We start from the raw sequence: 19,685 nt of genomic DNA on the forward strand, positions 1-19,685 counted from the left end.
ACAGATCATACACAGTCTAATGTTTAGAGATAATAGCTGTATATATTATATGTTTTCTTTTTTTACAAGAAAATGAGCTGATTAAGACTTTACATTTATATTTTGTTAAAAGGTTCAATTTAATCCAAAGCAGGAATACATTGTGTTTGGCGCCAAACAGAAACACTGCGCACAAGGCGAGAAAACACCCTTGACAGGGTGCCCATCCATTAAAGGGCAATACACACCTACCTATTTACTTATTCACTCAGAAGGAAATTAAAAAACTCAACTATAATACTTGAGAAAACCCACAAAGAATGTACCAATTCCTCACATTTATAGTGACCAGGGATAAGGTTTGAACCTAAGATCCCAGGGCTTTTATGCTGTGTGGCACTTATATCATCTGTTGCATAACTCTGCAATCTTCCGCTAATAAGCACAAACCACAGTCATCAGATTAAATGTAGGAATTTTTGTTTGAAGAAACCATCAGTACTGGTGAGAAACGCATTTTAGAGTCTGTAAATAGCTGTAAAACCTTATTGCTACATTAAACAACATATTTTATAGATCCCAAACTGACATTAAGCAAAAGTTGTTAATAAAGGACTGTCAAACCTTACTGTCAAAAGAGGGTCTGGTGTCTTCTGAAACATAATACGAAGGCTAAACTGATTTCTTTTGTGTTAAAAATCATGTAACACTACATGGCACTGACAACAAGCTTGTTGAACATTCTACTCTAAAACCATGACCATTAATATAAAGTTCTCCACTGTGGTTATAGCAGCATCTACACCTCAGAAAATCTTTCCACAAGACATTTAGAGGTCAGAGGGTAAAATTGTAATCACTTTTTAATTCATCCCAAATGAGTTTTGTAAGGGCCATTGGACATTCCCTAATGGACATTCCCTAAACTATTGCTAGAAAGTTGGAGGGATGCTGATTTTATATAATTGCTGTTAGCAACTGAAAGACCTAATGCCAATGATCTGGAGGAGTGTCCACATACCACTGGCCATAAAGAAGCTGTATGATATACAAGCAACACACCTGTATTCTCTGTTATTTTATTTAACAATAGTTATTAATGCAGCATGTTCACCTTTATGTACATTTGTTAAATTCGTTACATTTGTTAATGTACAGTACATGCAATAAAATGCAATAAAAAGAATCTGTGATTTGTTAATTCTGTTGAGTCTTGAACTGACAAAAGTAGAAAGAAAAGATTTCCAGTGTTTTCACTGATCAACCTAATTGTATTTTGTAAATAGAAACACATTTAGAATTTGATGCCAGCAACACAAAAAGTTGGTGCAGATGTTTGACACATTCCACAATAAACAGTTGAATTGGTAACAGGTGAGAGAATCATGATTTGGTATAAAATGATGATCTACTCAGCCTTCACAAACAATGATGGGTTGTGGCTTACCAAACTGTACCAAACTTCAGAATTGTCAATGTATTCAGTATGTGTAAGGCAATGCCAGACACCACTTTTGAAAGTGTGTGACCTTTGAACCATCATTCTACTGTGTTAAATGTAGCTACATGAGCTCAGGAGTACTGCTGCCTGTTTTGTAGGTAGTAAGTAGTTTAAAGGGCTGCCTAAATTTACTGTGAAACTGTGAATGTGTAGAGTGTAGTAGATAAAGTAAAGAAGGAACATTGTTAAATTGGTTACTTCTATTATTTATGAACAGGTGAAACATTTATAGGTTAAAATTTTTAAAATAACCTCATTTATTAAGACTGCAATGGAGGACCTGAGTCTGCAAATTATTGGTTTTAATGGGCAGTACGTGTTTGATGCTGGATTAAATGGTAAGTGAACCATGGTTTATGTAGTTTTGTCATCGTCCTGTAACATTAATCCAGTATCCTAAACATTGAGGCTAGGGTACTCTTAATTGCAACAATACAATATTTATCCCGGGGCTAAAAGTCTAAAAAAACAGCACAGACCAGCAGGTGACCATCATGTCACCTGAGGATACTTTAGCTGGTTTTAGCTGGTCACCAACAGGCATGTATTGTGTCTTTAATACAATACATACTGACGAGAACTGACCAGTAAACCATCAACAAATCAGAATTTATCTGCTAAAACAAGCTTAGACGAACAGTTTATGCTTGACTGTGCTGTTTTTTAAGATATTTGATTCTACTTTTAATATTTACAAATATTATGAGATTTAAATGTCAGTGTAAAGCAGCTTCTTTATTGATTATGTTTAGTTTTACTTCAGTCATTTAATAACAGTATTGTCACCTTTACTTAAGTATAAGTTTAAAACTAGGTGCATTATACAGCATTGCTGTAGTCTCATCATGGTTAATTGTCCAAAAAGTTTGGTAGTTTAATAGTTTTTACTACTTATTTTTCTAAAATATATTTTAAAATATGCTGGTTCAAAAATATACATTCTAGTCAGATTATTACATCAGTGATGATGAATTTATAATGTCATTTGACATGACTGTGTCATGGCTTCCTAATTTCTTGTTAGTGATAATGATTAAACACTGCTGGTGGCTTCTCTGTGTCCATATAAATAGGACTAGTTTAATGGCACATATTAAAGTGCTCTAGAAAAGCTCTCTTGAAATACCACTTGAAGCTATTTTCAGCAACAACATATGCATGAAATAGTAGTATGTTTGGATATTTTTTAAGGAAAACTTTGTAACAACCTAAATCCAGAATTTTAGAGGAAATGTATCTGATCTGGATGACCAGATATAGTCTAAGAACAGCAAAACCAGGTCTGCTATTAATTGTAAGATTGCATTGGCAAGCAGACTTTACTTTGACATGGGAACAGAGGTTGCCATGCAAGAAAGAAGCATTTGCTCAAACACTGGCCCATTAAAGCTTAACTGTTGTTTGTTGCTAATCACATAAACAAAGATAGGGAACTATGTAGGAAAGTTCTGTATTATCTGTAATAATGTTCTGTATATATACAGTGTATCACAAAAGTGAGTACACCCCTCACATTTCTGCAAATATTTCATTATATCTTTTCATGGGACAACACTATAGAAATAAAACTTGGATATAACTTAGAGTAGTCAGTGTACAACTTGTATAGCAGTGTAGATTTACTGTCTTCTGAAAATAACTCAACACACAGCCATTAATGTCTAAATAGCTGGCAACATAAGTGAGTACACCCCACAGTGAACATGTCCAAATTGTGCCCAAAGTGTCAATATTTTGTGTGACCACCATTATTATCCAGCACTGCCTTAACCCTCCTGGGCATGGAATTCACCAGAGCTGCACAGGTTGCTACTGGAATCCTCTTCCACTCCTCCATGATGACATCACGGAGCTGGTGGATGTTAGACACCTTGAACTCCTCCACCTTCCACTTGAGGATGTGCCACAGGTGCTCAATTGGGTTTAATCCATCACATTTACCTTCAGCTTCCTCAGCAAGGCAGTTGTCATCTTGGAGGTTGTGTTTGGGGTCGTTATCCTGTTGGAAAAGGGAGTTTTCGAAGGGAGGGGATCATGCTCTGTTTCAGAATGTCACAGTACATGTTGGAATTCATGTTTCCCTCAATGAACTGCAGCTCCCCAGTGCCAGCAACACTCATGCAGCCCAAGACCATGATGCTACCACCACCATGCTTGACTGTAGGCAAGATACAGTTGTCTTGGTACTTCTCACCAGGGCGCCGCCACACATGCTGGACACCATCTGAGCCAAACAAGTTTATCTTGGTCTCGTCAGACCACAGGGCATTCCAGTAATCCATGTTCTTGGACTGCTTGTCTTCAGCAAACTGTTTGCGGGCTTTCTTGTGCGTCAGCTTCCTTCTGGGATGACGACCATGCAGACCGAGTTGATGCAGTGTGCGGCGTATGGTCTGAGCACTGACAGGCTGACCTCCCACGTCTTCAACCTCTGCAGCAATGCTGGCAGCACTCATGTGTCTATTTTTTAAAGCCAACCTCTGGATATGACGCCGAACACGTGGACTCAACTTCTTTGGTCGACCCTGGCGAAGCCTGTTCCGAGTGGAACCTGTCCTGGAAAACCGCTGTATGACCTTGGCCACCATGCTGTAGCTCAGTTTCAGGGTGTTAGCAATCTTCTTATAGCCCAGGCCATCTTTGTGGAGAGCAACAATTCTATTTCTCACATCCTCAGAGAGTTCTTTGCCATGAGGTGCCATGTTGAATATCCAGTGGCCAGTATGAGAGAATTGTACCCAAAACACCAAATTTAACAGCCCTGCTCCCCATTTACACCTGGGACCTTGACACATGACACCAGGGAGGGACAACGACACATTTGGGCACAATTTGGACATGTTCACTGTGGGGTGTACTCACTTATGTTGCCAGCTATTTAGACATTAATGGCTGTGTGTTGAGTTATTTTCAGAAGACAGTAAATCTACACTGCTATACAAGCTGTACACTGACTACTCTAAGTTATATCCAAGTTTCATGTCTATAGTGTTGTCCCATGAAAAGATATAATGAAATATTTGCAGAAATGTGAGGGGTGTACTCACTTTTGTGATACACTGTATAAACAAAGTATATGCTTTGGTTTAGCTGTGTTGTCTATACTCAAATGTAAGATCCTTTGCATCCATAATGTTACGAATCAGATTGACCCGCACTCTTTAAATTGTTCCATTTTTAAGCTATCTATACACATTAAAGCATTCGGGTCAAAATGACCCTAAACATCATCTTTTTACACAAATATTGTACAGACCTTAGACAACACATCAGTGTGACCAAACTTTGCATGCAAGTTCAGAACCCTAATTAATAAAAAGGCAAAGAATTTCATAGAGAAAACGAAAGGGTAACCAGTATTTCAGACAACTCCAAAGTGGAAATGGGTCAAACTGACCCGTATAACAGGAGGGTTAAGAGGGATACTACATCACTAGAGGCTAAATATTCTGACCGCTTTTATAACACCTTGTTTTATCCACTAGATGTCAGCATTGTACAAAATAAAGATTCCGCAACTCGACAATTTGTTTTTACCAACGTCATGAACAAATTCTAAATGTGTTTATATTTACAGATTAAAATTAAGTTGGTTAGAGAAATACATACATTTTCTTTGTATTGTTGTCTGGTAAATAACGGTTCAACAACAATCCACGATTTTTGTTTTTATAGCATTTTTTATATTTTTAATATCCCAACTTTGTCAGGTAATGAGCAATGTCGCACAGTGGCACAGCTGCCATTGTGAATACTTGATGTGAAACATCTCTGTAGGGAGTTTGGCATGTTCTCCATGTGTATGTGTGGGTTTACTTTAGGTGCTTCAGTTTTCTCCCCCAAGCCCAAAGACATGCAGTTAGGTCAACTGATTCTGTTGAAAATTGTGTGTATGTGTGCGAGCCCTATTATGAACTGATGACTTGTCTACGATGGTTCCTACCTTTCGCCCTATGAATCAGACCCACTGCGACTCTGACCAGGATAAAGCTGTGGTAAAACACACGATGAATGAATGAATGACGAGGACCTTAAGTCTTTGCAGTTCTTATGTTGTTTTCCTAACAATATATAATATAATATAATATAATATAATATAATATAATATAATATAATATAATATAATATAATATAACATAACATAATATAATATAATATAATATAATATAATATAATATAAAATAATAAATATACAATTAAAAAAACATTATATTCACACACACTCTAATCTAGATATATTATATAAAATTAAATGCAATGTTTAGAAAAAAAAGTTGTGTGTTGTTTTAGTCTTTAGTGTTACTTCTCATGTTAACATCATAAACCTGTCTGTGGTGTTACTAATCTTGCCTTAGAGACACAAAAGCATCCTGTTAGTATAAATATCATAAATATTATAAGCATATATTATAGCTATAAAGGTAAGCGCTGCTAAATAGCAATGACTTTACAGAAAAAAATACAGATTCTAGTGCATCACAGAGTCTGAAAAAAGGCTATATGAATACATAACAAGCAATAAGCCCTTAAACTAATCAAGTACTAATAGTAGGGAAATGTCAGATGAATTGCCAACACTTTTGCCAATACATTTCAAGGCTGCAAAGGGAAGGTTATTTCCATTTCTGCCGGGCTGTAGTCCTGCATAGAATTTAAATGCATTCAATTTCTGTCTCACTTCACTGAGATGATGCATATCAGAAAGTGGAATCTGATTTTTATCCCTCTGTATGTAGGAGTCAGAGATTGACCTTTTTGACTGACCACCCACATCATCATTGCTGAAAATGAGGATGAAAATAAATTCAATTCAAACTTTTAATATGGCAGGTTGTTGTGATTTGTTCTGATTATTAGTCCATGTTTGTGGGGGTTTGACAGAAGCCTTGAGGCAGGGGATGGAGATCAATCTGTAGAAATGCTGGTAGCTCTTTGATATGACTTTCTCTTTTATTCAACACTTCCAAGCTAACCAGCAGAGCTAGCAAAATCATATTATGTTTTGATTCAGAACAACACCTGAGCATGTTCTTGTATTGGATCACTTACAATAATGGCTCAGTTAAACTCTCATTATCCATCTGTGTGAGCAGTTTGCCTGACTTACTCTTTAAAAAAGCATAATCAGAAACAGTGGTTATTCTCCAGCATAATTTACAGCTTAAGATGATCCAGAGTATCAGAGACTTTCAGAAACACAGAGTTTGATTGTTAGTTTTAGCTCAACCACAAACAAGCCTGATTTGTCAAGTATTTCCACACCTTACACAATGTGAAAGAAATAAAAAGGGAACAGTGTGAGGTTTTAAACTGCCTCAGAGCCAAATATTTAGATAAAACGAGGGAGGGTTGATGTGCTGTAAAAACAGCAGTGCTTTTTGCAACTTGCTCTGTGCAGTAGATAATGTAATGTTCTGTATTAGTGTAGATGTGTAAAACATATGCCTCCCAGTACAACCGATTATTTACACACACCAATAGCAGCATCTAATTGTTCCATTTTAATATCCTGCACACCCACACTAATATTTCATTAAACTGGATAGTTGTTAAGAAGAGTCTGAGATTTGCACAGAACTGATAAAATCAGTATTAATACTGATAGTCCACTCCAGGAAAACCATTATGTTGCTGTGGAAGGTTATAAACAATGGTCAACATCAGAATTAACAGAGACATGTAGATGATGTAGCAGTGAAAAAAAACAATGCTCCGGCTTTTGACGTCACACTTGGACTGCCCAGCACTTGACATCATTACCACTGGAAAGTAATAGAACTATATGGCACAACAGAAGAAACACTGATATGGGCATCCACAAATATTAGCTAAATGTAGAGCCATGTAGGGGAGCAGTGGTTTAAAATGACAGAAACTTCAAAACTACACATGAATCAAGAATTGCAAACTGATATTGGTGCTTGATAGAAGCTGTCTAATTCCAAAAATAGTTGGTTAAATTCTAGAATTAAAATACATGTAGAATAATAAAAAAATAAAATAAAACTATTAAGTGCAAGAAAAAGAAATATTCCAAATCCAAATACTTTAAACAAAATAGTTAAGCACAGTTGTTACATTCTCACCGGCAGCTCAACTTGACCTGGAAGGTAGAGGGGGCACAAATAGATCTAAACTACACTTTAAAGCATTCCCTGCATCTTATCAAATGCTACTCACTACACTCGTGGAAAAGATCTGGTCTGAATCCTCTGACTTCCATAAGGAAATGCCAGATGAGGCACAACACAACTGCAATGTTTCAGTTGTCTCAGGAATCATAATGTGAGATATCAGGCTAGGTCATTCATGGAAAGCACTAGAAACAAGAACCTGGGGAACATTTACATTTTCAGCAGATGCTTTTATCCAAAGCAACTTACACAATGAGTGGAACACGATGAGCAATCAGGGACCCAACAGTGGCAACTTGGTGGTGGCGGGGCTTGAACCGGCAACCTTCTGTTTACTAGTCCAGTACCTTAACCACTGAGCTATCACTGGCCCGACATAACTTGGAAACAAGAAACACAGGCTTGGTATAGCACACACTGAGGGATTAAATACAGAACTCATCCGAGGGATTACTGACAACGGGTGAAACTCATCAGGGAATTAACTAATAAACAAAATGGGGTAAAGAAACAAAAGACTTACTATGTGACTATGTCGCCATGGGGACCGCAGATCCTTATACTTCTTTATTTTTATAAAGCAGCTTCCTCAGCTATAGCAATAATAAAGTGTAAATCCCGACATGTCATAGTATAGCATAACATTTCAACAACAGCACTAAATGTACTTAAGAGTTGTCCCATTTTAAGGAATTATTACACACATGCCTTGCAATCAGAAAAGGAATGTGTAATTACACATTGACTGTTTGTATAAAAGGACATCTTACAGAAACACATAATCTAATTCATAATCATCCAACTGCAAACAAGCTACAAATAGTGGCAGTGTTTTCAAAGTAGTGCAATTCTCAGTGAAACCAGAGAGCATGCAAACATGATATCTTAGAAATATAATCATAATTTTCATATTTACAAAATATATTATAGTCTGAAAATATTATAGCCATATAAGAGTGTAAATAATTAACAACTGAACAAATCATAATCAGCAAACATGTTCAATATACTTCAAACATTCATGCTATTCATCTGTATAATAAAGTTCCATAAACCTTAACCTTCAGAAGGTAATGGCTTATATGGCATATAATCTCTCTTTTTATGTTGATCAGGAGAAAAACACCCTGCATCTTTATCAGACACCTCAATTTTATTTTCAATCATCTTTTTTACAAAATTCTCTCAGGCTTATGCTGTAAGCCAGGGCAGCAAAGTGTGTTCTAATTAAAGGAAGCTTCACATTTCTTAAAGTGAACTGATACTGTTAAATATGGGAGTTTGTTATGTTTACATTGAGAAATGTTGGGCCATAAAAGAATAATATTTATGTATTTTTTGTATTAAAACATACAGCCTATAAACAATAATGTATTTAAAGTAAACTGTGCATATTTTTGTGACATCATTTTATAAAATAACATCCACTTATTTTTAGTGTTGCAAATATGTTACATTCACGTCAGCAGCAACATGAAATTGTATCTGTTTAATGCTAACCTGCCGAGAAATGTTGTAGCTCTATGACTTATGGGTCAGTGCTAACATTAAAACTAGGGCAGAGGGCAGTGGTGATTTAGTAGTTTAGGTACTGGACACTGTTGGGCCCTTGAGCAAAGCCCTCTACTCTAAGTTGCTATGGTTTGCAGCGTCTGCTAAATGTAAATGAGAATTAGATTTAGACAGCCTTTTATTCTACAGTACATGCTTCAGTTGTTTCCACTTCATTTTTTGTTCACCATCATGATTGAATCTAAAAGGAAAAGGCTCAGTATTTGTAAGCAAAAATGGGTTGTGGTTCACCAAACTTTCTGTGAGAATTGTTGGTTAGTTTAAAAGAACATTTCTCAATGCAAGATTGCAGATAATTAAGGTCTTTCACCATATACAGTACATAATATTGCAAAAATATTCATGAAATTCAGAGTTTATTTATTTATTAGGATTTTATCGTCATGTTTTACACACCTTGGTTACATTCATGACAGAACAGGTAGTTACAGGTTACACAAGATTCATCAGTTCACAAGTTTAATGTCAAACACAGTCATGGACAATTTTGTATTTCCAGTTCAACTCACTTGCATGTCTTTAGACTGTGGAACAGGCACGTGCACAGACATTTTTGGGGGCAAGGTGCTCAAGCCAAAAAAAAAGGGCACTCATCGCCAAAATTATTGATAAAAAAAATAAATAAATGAATAAATAAATTAACTTATATATTTATTTTTGTTAACACAAGCAATATAAATCATATAAATGCCCGTCAGATATTAAAACACTTTTGGGGGGAATTGAGAAGCAGAAAGGGCACTTTTCTCATTCAGGGCAAAAAGGGCAGGTGCTTGAGCACCACTAGGGGTCTATCTGTGCACGTGCCTGCTGTGGAATGAAACCCACACAGACAAGGGGAGAACATGCAAACTCCACACAGAAAGGACCCATACCAACCCACCTGGGGATCGAACCCTGGACCATCTTGCTGTGAGGTGACAGTGGTACCCACTGAGCCACTGTGCCAACCCATAAAATTCTGAGAAACCTTAATCTGTGTAATGCAAGGCTGGAAATCACTAATTAATGTGTGTGGCCTTGTTTAAGAAACCATCATGCTACTGTGATAAATATATCACAATTGCACAGTATAGTGCTGCACCAAGAAATGCAGCCGCTGAGTTTTCTGGATTTGAGCTCATCTCACATAAAGAGAAAAACATTGGTTAAATAAGTCCATATTTTAGCTTGTTTTCAGGAAAACAGACACTGAGTTTTCTATGCTAAAACAAAAAAAGACAATCTGGACAGTTTAACAGTGTTAACAGTATCCGTCATGGTATGAGGGTGTGTTGATGCCCTTCATGGGTGACCTGCATATGTGTGAAGCAGTGGCGATTTCTCTAAGACTGCAAGAGAAGCTCAGCTTCCCCTAAAATGTCAAAAATTAAATGGTCAAATATGTACAGTTCTGTTAACATTTCATTGACTACAAATGCGTTAGAACACGTTCATCTCGAAGACGAGTTCGTTCAGAATCAGCTACTTATCACAAATTGACTGACTCGATTTTGTTAACTTCTTATACATTCCCGTAGCGTCAATGCATTTGCCCGTAGAAGCTGAGCGTCTATTCACTTCAACGGGACTGCATGGAGCGGTTTTTTTCATTGCTTCGAAAATCGCCGGTCATTGGATAAATGCCACGATTTTGTCCCGCCCCCGGACGCTGAGCGTCTCTGGGGGTGAATGGAGCTGTGGGCGGGTCTGGACGCGGAGCTTCTGCAAGATGATTGGAGGATCAGTCGAAAGGCTGAATCCCGTTTTGATTGACAGCTGTTTTGAGATCTACACCGTCACTTAATCACTGGGAGATTCAGTCCCATCGCGGATTTTGCGAGTGAAGTCGAAAGACAAACTGCAACCCATATCAGGCCATTTTCTTGAAAAGGAATGGAGGGCAGAATTTATGTATAAATAAATTGACAAATTTTATGATGTAAGCCGACAATGAGCTTCCCCTCTTTGAAAGACTAGCAGCCGCCACTGGTGTGAAGGTACCACTGACACTGAAGCATATATTGGGATTTTAGAGATACATATTGCTGCCATCAGGTAGGCATCTGTTCAGAGAAAGTTAGTGCAAGTCCACACTCCTTATGAACTACAACAAAATGGCTTTGTACACATGGAGTGTGAGTGTTTGGCTGGCCTGCCAGCTGTCCAGGTCTGTCTCCTATAGAAAATCTATATACTGTAAAAGACACAGTAAAAATGGACTGCTGAGCATCTGAAGTCTTGTATCAAGTAAGAATGGAAAAACTTTCTCTTGCAAAACTGTAAATTAGTATCCTTTGTTACAAGACAATAAATTTATTTAATAGAAAAGTTGATTTATCACAAGTAAACATGTCTCTGTCCCACCTTTTTCAGGCATTACATTCTTAATTTGTTCATATTTACAAAATACAATTTAGATAGCCAGTGGAAACATTAAAAAATCGTTCTCAACCTTTCTCATCTGGAAAATTGGCATTGTGTTTACCTTTTCAGACAGCCACACAAGACCCACAACCCACAAGACCAGCAGGGGGACTCTCTCTCTCTCTCTCTCTCTCTCTCTCTCTCTCTCTCTCTCTCTCTCTCTCTCTCTCTCTCTCTCTCTCTCTCTCTCTCTCTCTCTCTCTCTCTCTCTCTCTCTCTCTCTCTCTCTCTCTCTCTCTCTATTCCTCTCTCTGTTTGCTGTTAGGTTAGACCGGCTCTTTCTCAGACCGTTGATACACGTGTGTACATCAGCATCAGTGAGGGTTTATGCGCTTCTATGTGAGGATTCTCTCGCTGGCTTGTTTCACTCTTATTTGTAATAGACTTCCATTGACCTAACCACTGATACGTTCAACAGCTTGCCATGTATGATACTGCTCAGGGCTGAACGACACGGACCGTTCCTCCTGCACAAAACCTCCTGGCTTTCGGAAGAGAAATAAAAACATGGACTAATTTCCCGTCGTCATGGGTTTAATACAGTTTCTGGTTGCCTTCGGACTGTTTTTCATCTCCTCAGGTAGGCACTGTTTTAATTACAGTGGTTTTAAAGAACTATAGATGATTTCTACAGGGAAACATGTACAGGGAAACCTTACAATTCTAGCTCAGACACAGAAGTTACTTATAATGTTTCTGTCTTGGCTAAAGAAGTAGGGTTTTGGATTTAGAAGGGTTCTGTGTGTTGTGTGCTGGGTTGCAGGTGCAGGGTTTGGTGTGGATCCTGCGCTGCGCATCAATGTATTGCAGGATTTTAGTCCTGCAGAGCTGAATGAGGGAGTTTCACAGGTACAGGGCTTCCATGATGAGTCCAGAGCTTTCCTTTTCCGAGGTACATTTATATTTTTTACAACGCACTTTTAAGCCTTCTTTTCAATGTATTTTACTGAATATACATGCTGTTATTTTGTGAAAGGAACCAATTTAGTAAAATATAATTTCATTTATTTAAGGAACAAAGTTGTCTAACACTTATAATCACCCTTGTAGTTAAGTATTTTTTCACTTGGTTACTCACTCAAACAGTTTAGAAAACAATTATTCATTTTCATCAACCACTTGATCTTGATCAGGGTCGCAGCAGGTCTGGTTCTAACACCACGAACAGGACATCAATACTTTGAAGGGCAATAGAATAAAAATTCATTTTCATTTCATTTTTATCATTCATTTGTGCGGCATGGTGGCTCAGTGGGTAGCACTTGCACCTCAGAGCAAGAAGGTCCTAGGTTCGATTTCCAAATGGGGCGGTCTGTGTCTGGAATGTATCTTCCACTTTATGCTGACCCCCTCTAGGTATAACCAGATTTCAACCAGATGTGAAGTCGACTAGAGTAGTAGACTGCTGTGTCACCTGAGAGCTCATAATAAAAATAGTTTAATAAAAAATTTATTTTTAAATATGTGTTTTTACATTTTTAGCATTGCAGTAAAGCACAAAGTGTGCAAAAGTATAGTTTTTTGAACGTGTTTATTTATTTTTTGCCAAACACAGCCTATACAATCTGGAAAACCATAAAATCTGTCAGGCATTGCCTTAATTGACAGAATTTAAACTCTCTAAACCACAAACACTTGGACTTACTTTGTCACCCTATTTACACAATGAAGTACCTGCATTTTACACAATTGCAGAAACATCCTACGTTTCTTTAAAGTATAACCCAGCAAAAATGATGTCCCATAGGCTTTCACAGAGCATTAAATGAAGCAGCAAAATTGCTTTTCTAGACACAAATATACTGCCAATACAGTGGTGCAAGATTCTCCAAGATTTTCCATTTCAGTTTTACGGCCAAAGAATAGATGACCAGCAATCTTACAAATGACTTCAGGCTGTTCAACTACTTGCTTACATTTTGTGCATACACAGTATGCAGTGGCTTTTCTGAACTCTTTCAAGGCCCAGAGCTTCTTTTTCATTATCAAGATATTCCTACCTCATTTCATTCTAAACCATATCATTCAGTTTGTACCTCATATTGTGATATATACCACCTAAGGATAAAAATATGTCCACCCACAGAGATTTGATTCTACCATTAATAGCATGGTGTAGATCAGGGTTTCTTAACCTGCCCTACATGTGTGATTTGTGGCCTGTAATACCTAAAAATAACTGTACTGTACCAGGCATATCAGTACTTTCAGTGCCTTACTGTGAATTATCATTAAGCCATGATAATTATCTTCAATCAGCTGGACAGGGCTGCTTTTCTGTACTTTGACATGTGAGAAAGCATAGCAAAGAAAATATTTCATTCATCCAGTGTTCTAGGGCAGTGATAGCTCAGTGGTTAAGATACTGGACTGGTAAACAGAAGGTTGCCGGTTTGAGCCCTGCCACCACCAAGTTGCCACTGTTGGGTCCCTGAGCAAGGCCCTTAACCCTCAATTGCTCATCGTGTAAGTCGCTTTGGATAAAAGTGTCTGCTAATGCTGAAAATGTAAATGAATAGGAGTTTATAATTACAAGACTCAGGAGTGCAACCTTATGTATGATTAATCTAAAGTTTGCCAGTGAATGTTTTTGCATACTGGGTTTTCAGCTTTAACTCTGCTGAATCCCCTCTAACATCAGTTAACGTTAATGTTAAGTAATAGCAGTAAATTAATAAATAAATGTTTTCTCAGTGAAAGAAATAAAAACACTCTAGACTTAAACCTTTAAACTCAAAAGTTCACAATGCACAAATTTAGGCAAAGCCTAGATTTGCATACCTGGGCATATTACTACCTAAGGAATATTTCTAAGATAATTATCTGATGATCATCAGACTGCATAGTAGATTGATCTCTGTGCATGTTTTAATTTTTTTTTTTTTAAATAAAAATTATTATTATGATATTTTGCCCACAAAATCAAACTAGGAAACTGCAGACATAATGTAATGTTGTTCTAAAGCAGTCTATATGTTTTGTGATTTTATTTGATAAACACAACCTCGTATATGGGTTGATGAGTAACCCACTTATGGGTTACTATGGGTAGGGCCGTACTAAATTTACAGGAAAATGTGCTTAATTTCATGGACCTCATTTTTTAAAAATCACAGATTTCACGGATTTTTTAAGAAAAGTGTCACATTTCATGGCAGTCATTAAATACAATACACTACAATACACAGCACAGCCTAACTTAGATCCTAGAACATTCTGCGATGGTGCGAGGCTCCGTCTCAGAGATGAAAAATTATTGTCTGTGTTTTACAGAATTGGTTGGGAGTTTTCCAACCTCAGTTACCCGAGTTGTGTTTTTAGCTGCTTTAGACTTCAACATCTTGGACATTTTGACTAACCGATTGCTAACTGAATTGCCGTGGGATTGCTAGTGTAACAGATTTTTCTGTGGTGTAGTTTGCTGACAGTGTTTGATGTATGGGTTTACGTATTGAGTGCATTTTGTCCCTTTGGGGATTCCATAATCAATAGAAAAGTGTGCTTCTTTACACACGTGATCATCTCTTAGTAGTCTGTGCTGCACCTCAAAAAAACAAGCCAGTATTAGAAGTATTATGCTCCCGATAGTTGGTCTCTGTTCAGGTTAATTGTTACCTTATAAACTCAGCAAAGTGTAAAGACCCTGTGTTACACTAGGACTGCCTCATAGTGCAAATTAACCTGTAAACGTAAGGCACTTGAATTCTACGCGAATGAAAAACGTTAAATTGCAAGACACACACCTTATATTTTGAATGTCACAGCAAATTGCAGGTGGGGTGGGCCTTAACTATACTGTATGCTTGTCATTTACCAGATTTCTACCAGCTAATGACAGTTGGGTGTTTTAAGATTTTGTCAAAATATTATTATCAACCACACTAGCATTCTGCTTATTTAATGAAGATTTTGGGCTGGAGGATGGGCAAGTCAGCAGATGTTTCCTTTTTTCAATTCATCACTTGTTCTTTTCTGCAAACAAAATGCTACAATGTTTATTTTGATGTGGTTGTAATTATAGATGCTATATTAATGTCTTTTTTGATTTAAAAAAAATCCAAGATTCTGGATTAAATGCCAGGGTGCCCCATATGACTTGGCCCCAAACACATGCTCTGCCACACATTTAAGAATTTTGAATCAACCATGTTTAGCTTTAAGCACACAGAGGTCAGTTAAGGTTATAACAAATGTATTATGGAAAAAAGCTGTTGCCCAGCACTATAAAGCCACATTTAAAGTTCATGGCATTTGAAACTTGGTCTTTGTAATGCTTAAGATACAGTCTTATTATGGTGGAGTTGTGGCTGTTGTCTGGCAGCCAGTCTCAGACGAGTTATTACTGTCATTTCACAGCGGTGTGTGGGCCAGATAAATTGATGGAAATTGTGGGCTGGCACTATGCCATTATTTATTATTAAGAGGGTACTGATGCACTGTCTTCTGCTCTTGCACAAAATGTTTTGGAAATGCTGCATTTAAATAATCTGTAGACTGCTGGTGCTAAAACGTTCATCAACCCTTACTCTCAGGCATTGGAAAATAATACATAAAAATGTTAATTCAATATTTTATGCTGAGTGTTTTAACAAATATGAATATGATGATGGCTGTTCTGTAACTAAACCTTTTTTGCCAACGGTTGGACAACTGCATTTTGTATTCATAAATGTAGTTCTGTGCCCTGTGGAAGCGCATGGTCATTTTTTATTCTCTTACTTCACTATTCTGAAAAATATATATTTTAAAAGCTTGCTTTCTATTATTGCTCTACCTTGTAGACGCATCTGTATTTCTTACAACACTAGTTAGGATATTTACTCCCCTGACAGAGTGGTGAAATAGGATGTCTGGTGGAGTTGTAGAGCCTACTACACCAATGTGCATACCAGATAGGTGTATCTTATAAGCTTTGGAGTGCATTTTTAGCTGTTGAATTACTACTTCCCCCAACATAATTTAACCTGATTGCTGCTGAAATAAATTTGGCAGCTGACCTAAATTAAGAGACGTGTCCATCTGCGTTTTTTGCATAAATAGCTGGCAGAGGGGGCATAAGTGCACACAAGATTGATGTGTCAATTTCTTTTGATTGATGATCACCTGCATCTTGTAATGGTTAATTTGGTTAATAAATATCAAGTTCCTTTGTTGGCACACTTCACTTTACACCATGATTCTGGGTAGTCGTGATAATGGGTTGTTCAGTCTTCCGCTGGTGTGTGATGCCAGCATTCTTTAGTCTTTTTGGGAACTCACTCCAGTGTCGTGGTTTGTCCATTTGTTGCTTTGTTTCTATTCATTTTTTTTTTTTGCAACATTATTAATTGAACTTTTGCAATTTGGTTTCTATTTCCTTTCTTACAAATGTGTGGATTACATTAATACATATTTTATATCAAGTACCTTAACATATTTATACATTTTAAAATAGTGATGTGAGCCTTTAAGTAATTTACATTTTCAGCATTTAGTGGACGCTTTATATCCAAAGTGATTTACAGTACTGTGACAGTATATTATCAAGGCAATTGAGGGTTAAGGGCCTTGCGCAAGGGCCCAACAGTGGCAACCTGGCAGTGGTGAGGCTTGAACCAGCAACCTTCTGATTACTAGTCTAGTACCTTAACCACTAGGCTACAATGCACAATAGTTTATTGTTACTATTAATAAACACAGATGAGTTTTTTTTTATTTTCGAAGACTTTTGCATGTCATGGTCAGAGATATATAACATTTTAGTTCATTGTAGTACATGTGTTTACTGTAGCATGTATGGGCGAGTGCAAAGACCTGAATGACTTCTGGCAGTATCAGCACAGCGGGTAAGGTATTGAATTAAGGATTAACGGATTAACCGTTCAGTCACCAACAAATAAGTCATTGTTTAATTAATGTTGTCAATACAAGTTGTTGTTTAATTAATGCACAGTGCTGATGCTGATGATTGAAAACAGAGCAACAGATCTCAAATGAGATCTACAAATGAGCACAATGAGAGTTCAATCTGCTTAGTTGTGACTTAACCTTCAATGAATGTGCATACTCCAGTTTTTGATGCATCTGAAGAGAGCTTCTAATCTGAACCTAACTTCTTAAAACTGATGTATTATTTAAATCACGAACAACAAAACTTATGGCTAAGCTGCCTAGGTTAATTATAGAGTCTGACTGCATGTTAAACACAGCACAACATAAAGACAGAACGCTGCTTATCATCCTACATGTTAAAGCTTTAAGATTTTGAGTGCATGCATGGTTTTTGATTAGCATGCTTAGCTAGCCCTTGTAATGATCTATGTGCTACCCACTTTGTTTAAAATCTCCTTAGTAATGAACTGAGCAAGTTCTCTTCATGGTCTTAATGTTTATCTTGGTTTGTTTTACTTTACTGCCAAGTTTGCTGTTACTCTGTTTTGTTAATATGAAAGTTATTTTTTATATTTTGGTGGTATGTTATAGACAATTAATGGTTAATCATTGATTAATGGTGGTCGGTTATTTGTTAAAAAGATCTTGCATCCTTACACTGGACTATTGGTTGGAAGGTTGCTGCTTCAAGCCATTGTGTTGCCCCTGAGCAAGCTCCTTAACTCTCAGTTTCTTTGCATTATGTGTGGGTCACTTTGGATCGGTTGAAAGAAAGCATCTGTTGAATGTTGTATAAGTAAATGATAAGGACCTAATGGGGTGCTCAGGGGCAGCTGTGATAATTATCTACAGATAGTGGTCCTGCGAAGACATTGTTGGGCGGCCTCATTGATGCCAGAGGAGTACTATGGATAAAATGTGGGTAATTTCAATACTGGTGTTGGAGGGATCAAACCCTATAGTGCATGTGACTGTGTAGTTGCAGACCAGCCAAAATGCCCTGTCAATGTTCATACAAGCATTGGAACTAGGGATCAATGAAAGATCACCTGGTCAGTTTGCTTTTAAATCATGTAGATGACTGGGCAGCGTGTGTTGTGTACCTGGGGAGGAGATAGCACCATGGTGCACTATTGGATGATGCAAACTGGAGAACTTGAGGTCTTGGCTGTAGAAATATGTTTATATTTGAGACAAAATTAGATGTTACTGTTTACTATAGCTTTTTTATGCTGCATTGCCATGTCACTCCTGCTGGACTTCATCAATTGAAAAAGAAATAACAAGCAATGAACATTTGTATTCCTGATGTTTATAAAAAGGAATCACACACAGATAAATTTGATATTCTTTTCTGCACTTTAATAAATCATCTAATGGGTCTGCAACACATCATCAGTCTTCTTATTACTGTTTTTTTTATTACTAATATACTCCCAGTGGGAGGTCTTAAGACCTGCAGAGCCATGCTCAATCAAAGAATGTGTGTTTGTGTGACAGGACAGACCCAAAGGAATAAAAGGTAATATATGAATAAAATTTAATTATAAATGCACAGGAGCCTACATAGTCTTGTTCTGTGTGTATAATGATCTATCTACTTGTGTGTCATGCACTCTAGAGTTTATTATTGGGAAGTAAAGATAGGACGGTTTATAAATAAATCACAATATCATTACCAAAATGACTAAAATGCATTATTTACTAACAATTCAAGTAAATATTTTCCCCAAGGCAAATTTTAATTATATAACATCTAAAGCGCATCTGAACAAGAAATATAAAATCATAAAAGCAATCTGTGCGCATCTAAAACATTTAGCTTTTTCCCTTATTATGAGAAGAATGCATGCAATATCTGTTGCAATCCCATAAAGACCGGCTAGCCAAAGTACAATAAAAACAACAACAACGTCCTCTATTTTGGTTGTGTCCAAAACCACAGCTGAACTAATTCGTATGACAGCTTGGTGTAATTAGTACTCTAGCCCTATATACACCAATCAGGCATAACATTATGACCACCTTCCTTATATTGTGTTGGTCCCCCTTTTGCTGCCAAAACAGCCCTAACCCGTCGAGGCATGGACTCCACTAGACCGCTGAACGTGTGCTGTGGTATCTGGCACCAAGATGTTAGCAGCAGTTCCTTTAACTCCTGTAAGTTGTGAGGTGAGGCCTCAATGGATCGGACTTGTTTGTCCAGCACATCCCACAGATGC

The 19,685-nt window shown here is 37.2% G+C and overlaps 1 protein-coding gene across 1 annotated transcript in view; it reads left to right on the forward strand.

The window, feature by feature from the left end:
• Nucleotides 1-7,709: 7,709 nt before the first annotated feature.
• The window catches only part of nell2a (neural EGFL like 2a), a 152,706-nt gene continuing 140,730 nt past the window's right edge, over nucleotides 7,710-19,685 (forward strand). The window contains exons 1-2 of the mRNA XM_063001924.1: nucleotides 7,710-7,765; nucleotides 12,324-12,484. Coding sequence (XP_062857994.1) covers nucleotides 7,710-7,765; nucleotides 12,324-12,484 — 217 coding nt within the window. The remainder of the gene's footprint in view (nucleotides 7,766-12,323; nucleotides 12,485-19,685) is intronic.

This window comes from Trichomycterus rosablanca, chromosome 1 (assembly GCF_030014385.1).
Source record: "Trichomycterus rosablanca isolate fTriRos1 chromosome 1, fTriRos1.hap1, whole genome shotgun sequence".
In the NCBI taxonomy this organism is placed as follows: Eukaryota; Metazoa; Chordata; class Actinopteri; order Siluriformes; family Trichomycteridae; genus Trichomycterus; species Trichomycterus rosablanca.